The 7,373-nt window shown below is 52.5% G+C and overlaps 1 protein-coding gene across 1 annotated transcript; it reads right to left on the reverse strand.

Annotated features, from left to right (window-relative positions):
• Positions 1 to 2,261: 2,261 nt before the first annotated feature.
• On the reverse strand, positions 2,262 to 4,065 carry LOC109743500 (interactor of constitutive active ROPs 4). Its single transcript, XM_020302595.4, has 3 exons — positions 3,783 to 4,065; positions 3,534 to 3,690; positions 2,262 to 3,451 (listed from the first exon to the last, which is right to left on the reverse strand). The coding sequence occupies exons 1-3, from the start codon at positions 3,794 to 3,796 to the stop codon at positions 2,462 to 2,464; spliced, it is 1,161 nt and encodes a 386-aa protein (XP_020158184.1). The 5' UTR covers positions 3,797 to 4,065; the 3' UTR covers positions 2,262 to 2,461.
• Between the last annotated feature and the right edge of the window lie 3,308 nt (positions 4,066 to 7,373).

Genomic DNA, 7,373 nt, shown 5'->3' on the forward strand with positions numbered 1-7,373 from the left:
TGAGTGCTTCATGTCCATGCAGGGTTTCGAACAATACCCCATCGAGACTGAGGCACACCAAATGCACGCTTCACATCTTTCCTAGCACTCTTCTGCATTTGGGCGAACCTCTGTCTCTTCTCTCCTTGCGGATTGGGTATGGTTTTCACAAAAGTGGACCACTGGGAATAGATACCATCTGCTAGATAATTTCCCTTGTTGTAATGGTGGTCATTGATCTCAAAGTTGACATCCGGGCAGTGGCCTTCTACAAGCCTTGCAAACACTGGAGAATGCTGAAGAACGCTAATATCATTGTGAGTACTAGCCATGCCGAAGAAAGAATGCCATATCCATAGATCTTGTAAAGCCACAGGTTCAAGTATGACAGTGGCACCTTTCACATGTCCCTTGTACTACCCCTGCCAAGCAAATGGACGGTTCTCCCACTTCCAATGCATACAATCAATACTACCAAGCATGCCCGAAAAGCCCCTCTCGGCATTAATCGTCAACAACTTCTCTGTACCGGCGGCATTTGGTTCTCTCAGGTATTCAGGACCGAACACTGCCACCACGGCCTTGCAGAAACTATATATTGAGAAGAGACATGTGGACTCACTCATACGCACATACTCATCCACAAGATCACTAGGAATTTCATATGCAAGCATGCGAATAGCCGCATCGCATTTCTGGTAAGAACAGAAGCCAAGTTTGCAAAGGGCGTCCTCTTTGCATTCAAAGTACGGGTCATATGCAACCACTCCTTCCCGAATACGATTGAAGACATGCCTCCTCATTCGAAAGCGGCGACGAAATTGATGCGGTTTGTACACTGTGGTTCTCGCAGAGTAATCGGAATAGAGGAGGTGGTGTCCTTTCTCCCTATTGCGGTTTAAGGCCGGGGCATGGCCAGGGATTGATCCCCTGAACCGAGGCCACATCCTACTAATGTGGTCATGGACGACCAATGTTGCCACCACTATGTCCTCATCGTCCGAGGGATGAATCATCCGATGAACAAATGAAATTGTGAAAGAAGTACTCATCTCCGCTATCCATGGTACCTTGCGAGCAAAGCGTCGAACACCTTGCGGTCGTGGTGGAGACGCGGCCGGAAAGGGCACGTTGAGGCTGTTGGTTCGCAACAAGGTGGACAACCGCGGACGGAGGGCAGAGCAACGACAGGGGAGGAAGAAAAGGGGCTGCTCCATCGACGGGCAAAGCAAGGTGGATGACGGGCGTGGCGGCGGCGCTGGCGAGGGGTCGAGGGCAGAGCGACGAAAGGGAGGAAGAAATGGGGTTGTGTCTCCGACGGGCGGGCCAAGGGAGGACAAGGGCGCGCGTCCCGCCCGTCCGCGCGCTGACCGTTTGACGCAAACGCGGCCCAAATTTTAGCCGGAAATGGTTCGAAAGCGGACCGAAAATGGACATTTATCCGTTTGCTTCCGCCGCAGTTTTTGTCCGTTTACCCCAAACAAGTGTGGGCAGACGATTTGGGGTCATATGACTTGGAGTTGCCCTAATCGACACTTGCTATGAACAACTCGATCATTCACGTACCCCACGCGTACGTCTTTCGCAGATTTCGTGCGTGCCCCAGCGCCTCACACCTTTTGCAGTGTGGCACTGCAAAAGTGCGAAGGGTTATTTTTGGTTTCTAACTCCACGGTTTTCAGCCTCAGCGTGTGGTCCAGGAGGAGACCTTTGACGCCGGGCCATTTCAAAAATTATTACCTGCGACTGGGAGTGCTGCTCAAATCTTTGGCCGCATCTCCCAAAAATCCTCTCATCATCAACTCAATCCAAAACTCCAAAGCCATCATCAACAACTGAATCCAAAAATCCTCTCATCACCAACTGAATCCAAAAATCCAAAGCCATCATCAACAACCGTGAAGTAAGCAGCCGCTATAATCATCAACAATCGTCAAGTGTTCAGCATCTTATCATGTTCGAGCTGCTGCTGATTGAGAATTTGTACGGCTACTTCGAAAATCATAACAGATCCTTCAGAATATTTGCAAGAATCTCGTTAGTATTAGAATAGCTCAGCAGGAAATTTCAGTTCCTGTTCCACGCATCAAATCATGACCAAAAGATTACCAAAATACTCCCTAGAACAGCGAACAGTCCAGTAGCTTCAACAGAATCCAAGATAACGCCGAACTGTATCTTACAATGGGCAGCCGCAGCGAACAGTCCAGCCATGCAGCATCGAGCCATCGATCACCATCATGCAGTTCAACACAGTTCACGACGCAGGCACCAAACACAGATTAATCTCACGAACATCATCTCATCATCATACAAACATAAGTGAAATCCGAACCAAAATGCAGTAAACATCAGTGCATGATCCAAGCATGAGCTAGAGCGCGAGCTGAGCTAGCTCGCAGTCGCGAACTGTGGATCTGTGACCCGAGAGAGACGAGCGTTGGGCATATATAGATATGCCACTCTGGTTGTCACCTTCACTTCACTTGTTGCCCTTCTTCTTCCACAGGTCGCCGAGCATCCGGATGCCGGCGCCCTTCCGCTTGCTGCCGAACCCCTCGTCGTCGCCGTCGTCCGGCATCGTCGCCGGGGACCCCCACCCGTTGCCATTGCCGGCAAGGCCGTGGTGACCGACGAGATGGGCGTCCCCGCCGATCACCGCGGCGGCTGCCTCGGCCGCCTTGCGCCACTGCTCGGTCTGCACGCGCAGGCGCCGCATCTCGGCGTCCAGCGCCTCGCGCGCGGCCTCGGATGCCCTCAGCTGCTCGCCCATCCGGGCCTCCCGCGCCGCGTTCTCCTTGAGCTCCTGTTCGATGAGGAAAGCCTTGGCCACAGCCTCCTCGTCGGCCCTCTTGACCGCCGCCGCGGCCTCGTCGGCCTGCTTCTTGAGCTCCGCATTGTCGGCCGTGAGGACGGCGACTTCCATCTCCTTGGCCATCAGCTGGGCCTTGAGCTCCACGACCTCCGGGTTCTCCTTTTCACCGGCGCCAATGGCGGCCGCGGAGTCCTTGCTATCCTCCTCAATCATGGTCTTGGTCTCCTCCACCTCCACATCCTCCTCGGCCAGCGCCGCCTTGTCTCCGCAGCTCACCTCCTCGCTGTCCTCGGCGACGAGCGCGCTCTGGTTCTCCTTGTCGCCCGACTCGGTCCGGACGACCTCAAACACATCGGTCGCCGGGGAGTTTATGCTGCTGTCCTCCTCCTCCTCCTCGGCCGCCGGTTCTTCAACGACCTTCACCTCCTCAGTTTTCTTCTCGTCTTCGACCGGTAGAGGAGCGGGGGAGGGAGGAGACGCCGCCGGCTTGGGGCTCCCCTTGGTGCCGACATGCTTCTTGGCTTCCTCGAGCGCGACCTGCGCGTCCTTCTTGGCGGCCTCCGCGGAGACGAGCTGCTCCCGCAGCTTCTTGAGCTCGTCCTGCACCTTCCCCAGCTTGGTCTCCAGCTCCGCCACCCGGGTCCCCGCGCGCTTCTTCTGCAAATGGCGCCGCCGTCGTCAGATCAAATGGCGAGCATAGCCAGAGTAGAGCGTAAACAACTCAGAAACAGCAGCGTACCTCGGGCAGCGGGCTGCGCGGCGAGTGCCGGTCGGCGACCTTGGGGCTGCTCCGGTCGACGAGGAGGCGGTGGTGCGCGCCATTGGCCTCGGAGGAGGCCGTGGTCTTGAGGTGCAGCGGCGCGCGCGGCGACGGCCGCTGCGGCAGCTCGGACCCCCTGGGAGATTGAATGCGCACCAACGGCATGGCTCAGCAAGGAGCGAAACCGACACCGGACATTGGAGGGAAGGAAGTGGGCACCGCACGCACCTGGATCTCGGCATGGCCGGCGCCCGTTGCCCCGCCCGGCCTCTGGCTGGCCTCGCCGTCTGCAGCGCGTCGTCCTGGGATGGATGAGAGGAGAGGGGAGGAGCACGAAGGAGAGGGACGGGTGTGGTGGAAAGGCGGGCAGGCAAGAAGCAGGCGGCACAGCGGCGCGAGAAAGAGAAAAGGAGTCTCCTCCCCGGGTCAGTCCACCGCTCCACTCTCTCTGCTCTGCTCTCGTGGAAAACGGGATTAATAAATGGAGGCGCGGCCGCGGGCTGCGGCTACGAGATGGTGAGAGGGGCACCGGGTTCCGTAAAGGCGACCGGGCCGGTGCGGTGGCGATTCAAATTTGAACGGGAGAAATCAAAATCGCTGGAGCAAGCAACGGGACGCGGCCGACCCGAGCGCGAGCGCCGGTGCCACGCGACGCACGCAGCGCAGGCCCCGACCTCGACTGGTTGGTGGCGCACCCTCAGCCCAGCGTTAATGCGGGCGCGCGCGGATGGATTAGAACGTTACTAGAACCGGGTAAAAACAAAAGGCGGCCTGTTGTGCTGAGTAAATTGCACAGAAGTACCATAATTGGGGCATTGGAAGCAGATTGATATCAAGATTGGTAATTTTTACGTGTCAGTACCAAGATTGGGGCTAGCCGTTGCAAAAAAGACTAAAAGCTCGTTTTGTACGTATTGACACTAAAGCTGACCGATTGGGCCCGCCCGTCAGGCGCCACGCTGGCCAGTGCGCGCGTCGCCTGCGCTGGCTGCGCGCTGACTCGGACGAGGCCGGCTCGGCCCGTTTATGTGCGACCGAGTCAGACCCCGACCCCGACCGCGCTCGCTTCTTCTTTCTTTCTTCCTGCCTCGCCATCGCCTGCGCCCGCCACAGCACGCCGCCGCAGCCATGGTTCTGGAGGACGAGAGCAGCGACGACAACTCAAGCCTCCCGTACATGCACTCCAAAACCTCCACCGATGGGCTGAACCAGGTAAGTTACTCCATTGGAGCTAGGGTTAGGGTTAGGGTTAGGAAATTTGGGGATTTTTGTGTGTAGGTGGTCTTTATTGTTAGGATTTCGTTTGATTTGATTTGTCCTCGTCCTCTGCACATGATGGTAACTTGGATTTTGCTTGGGCAGGTGCCTTTCTCTCTTGAGGACCCGGATTACAAGGGTCTTGAGCTAGATCTGATAGTGTTGTGCGAGAAGCATGGGAAGCCATCAGAGAGGCTTGTTGCGTTTGAAGGAACAATGACTGGGAGAAGGTTCTTAGCATGTGCAGAGCCGGTAATTTTCTTGCCTTGGTGATTAAGCACTGGATGTGTTCATTGAAAGTGGCAGAGTCTTGTTTGCCACCTGTGATTCAGTTATGTGCATGCTAAATTTGTTAGGAATGATCATTATTAAGTTCAGTGGAATGCATTTCTGCTAAAATATATGCTCCTGTTGTGTGCACATGCTATTTATTTACACTTCTTTCCAAATGCAGTGTTGCTCAATATTAAGTTCAGTGGAGCCAGTTAGTAACAATTGCTTACTGCTGACAGTAGGTAGTCTCATTAGCTAGTTTGTTGCTGCAGGCTAGTGTAGTGTATTTAGGTGGGCAAAGTAGTTCACATTGTGTTGCTTATTACTGTTAGGATTTCATTATATTAATGGTCAATTCTTAGCAACTGCTGTTGCTTAGCACATGGCTGCTTAGCAACTTCTAAGTTGAATGGAGTGTTACTCTGGTGCCTGGTAAATATATGAGTTGATCATCCATTGTAGGATTACATTAATCTATTTTACAATGTGGTCCTGTTGCTTAGCAAATGGCTGTGCAAATCCAGTTAATGTCAGTGCCAACATTAGGTACTGCCATGAACTAACTGTTGCTTAGTACTCTTAGTAGTTGTATTGTACTAAATTTTGCCCTTCTAATTTTTCCACGAAGGTCGGAATTGTGGGTTTGTTCAGTGGGTTGATGAGCAGTGGCCCCCAACAATGGAGAATGCATTGCTGAAGCTTTGGTCAATGGTTGAAGAGAGCAAGTCTGCTAGGGTGAATGATAATCTTCAAAGTGCTCTAACTATTCATCAGTTGACAGAAGAAAAGAACAAGCTGGATGCAGACTATGACAAGTTAGTGAAAGATGTGCATCAACTTGTGGACTTTCAGCAGGATAGGGTTGTGGATTTCAGTTATCTGCAGTCTGCTGTCACATATCAGCACCAATGCAGAGCTGAATTGGTGGCTGGTATGAATGCAGAAATGGCAAAGAAAGATGCAGCTGCACAAAAGCTTCAACAAAAGTATGAACTCCTGTGCAACCTGACAAGTGCTCAAGCAACTGTCATCCAAAACTTAAAGTTGAAGAATATGAAAGAGAAGGAATTGTTGAGTGAGGGTAGGATGAATTTGGAGTTGAAGAATGCAGAGTTCACAAAGTTTGAGGAGAAGCTCACCCAAGAGAAGCTAGAGTTGAAGCTCCAGGTTGCTGATTTGCTGAAGCTCAAGGAAAACCATAATGAAGAGAAGCAGATGCAAGAGTTTAAGATTACTGAGCTCATCAAGGCAGAGGAGAAGCTGAAGGAGAAGACCAAGGGGATCCAGGCCATCTTGCAGAACTGAACAAGATGACTTGAGATTAGTGGGCATTGCAGACCTTTTGGGAATGATGGTTGTGCAATGACCTAGTAACTTAGAATTATGGTTATGTAATGTATGGTTCTAGTACTAATTGTGAACTCTGGTTGTAACTCTAGTAGTTATGCTATTCATCCTTTTGTGAGAAAAGGATGGATTGTGCATTTGAACTCCACTATGTAATGTGATCAATGTGAACAATGGATGTGTATTCTATAATGTGTTGAACTCCAGTGTTACTTATGTTATAGTGATGCTTAAATGCTTAAATGCATTTGCAAAAGTAATGCTTATGTTAGAGTGATGCCTTTAGGTGTTTTCGTCGACCCCGAGCCACCAAAACCCTAATTGATAGGTTTAGGTGGTTCCGTCGACCCCGAGCCACCCTAGAGCCTAGATGATAGGTTTAGGTGCTTTCGTCCACCCCGAGCCACCCTAGAGCCTAGATGATAGGTTTAGGTGGTTCCGTCGACCCCGAGCCACCCTAGAGCCTAGATGATAGGTTTAGGTGTTTTCGTCAACCCCGAGCCACCAAAACCCTAATTGATAGGTTAAGGTGGTTCCGTCGACCCCGAGCCACCCTAGAGCCTAGATGATAGGTTTAGGTGTTTTCGTCCACCCCGAGCCACCCTAGAGCCTAGATGATAGGTTTAGGTGGTTCCGTCGACCCCGAGCCACCCTAGAGCCTAGATGATAGGTTTAGGTGTTTTCGTCGACCCCGAGCCACCCTAGAGCCTAGATGATAGGTTTAGGTGTTTTCGTCCACCCCGAGCCACCAAAACCCTAGTTGATGCCTTTAGGTGGTTCCGTCGACCCCGAGCCACCCTAGACCCTAGTTGATGCCTTTAGGTGGTTCCGTCGACCCCGAGCCACCCTAGACCCTAGATGATAGGTTTAGGTGGTTCCGTCGACCCCGAGCCACCAAAACCCTAGTTGATGCCTTTAGGTGGTTCCGTCGACCCCGAGCCA

Source organism: Aegilops tauschii, chromosome 3 (assembly GCF_002575655.3).
Source record: "Aegilops tauschii subsp. strangulata cultivar AL8/78 chromosome 3, Aet v6.0, whole genome shotgun sequence".
In the NCBI taxonomy this organism is placed as follows: domain Eukaryota; kingdom Viridiplantae; phylum Streptophyta; class Magnoliopsida; order Poales; family Poaceae; genus Aegilops; species Aegilops tauschii.

Bases quoted from the DNA above. Each gene is read 5' to 3' on its own strand.
- LOC109743500 (XM_020302595.4), bottom strand. The intron at 3,452-3,533 runs GTACGCTGCTGT...CGCCATTTGCAG, and splicing joins CGCGCAGCCCGCTGCCCGAG to AAGAAGCGCGCGGGGACCCG.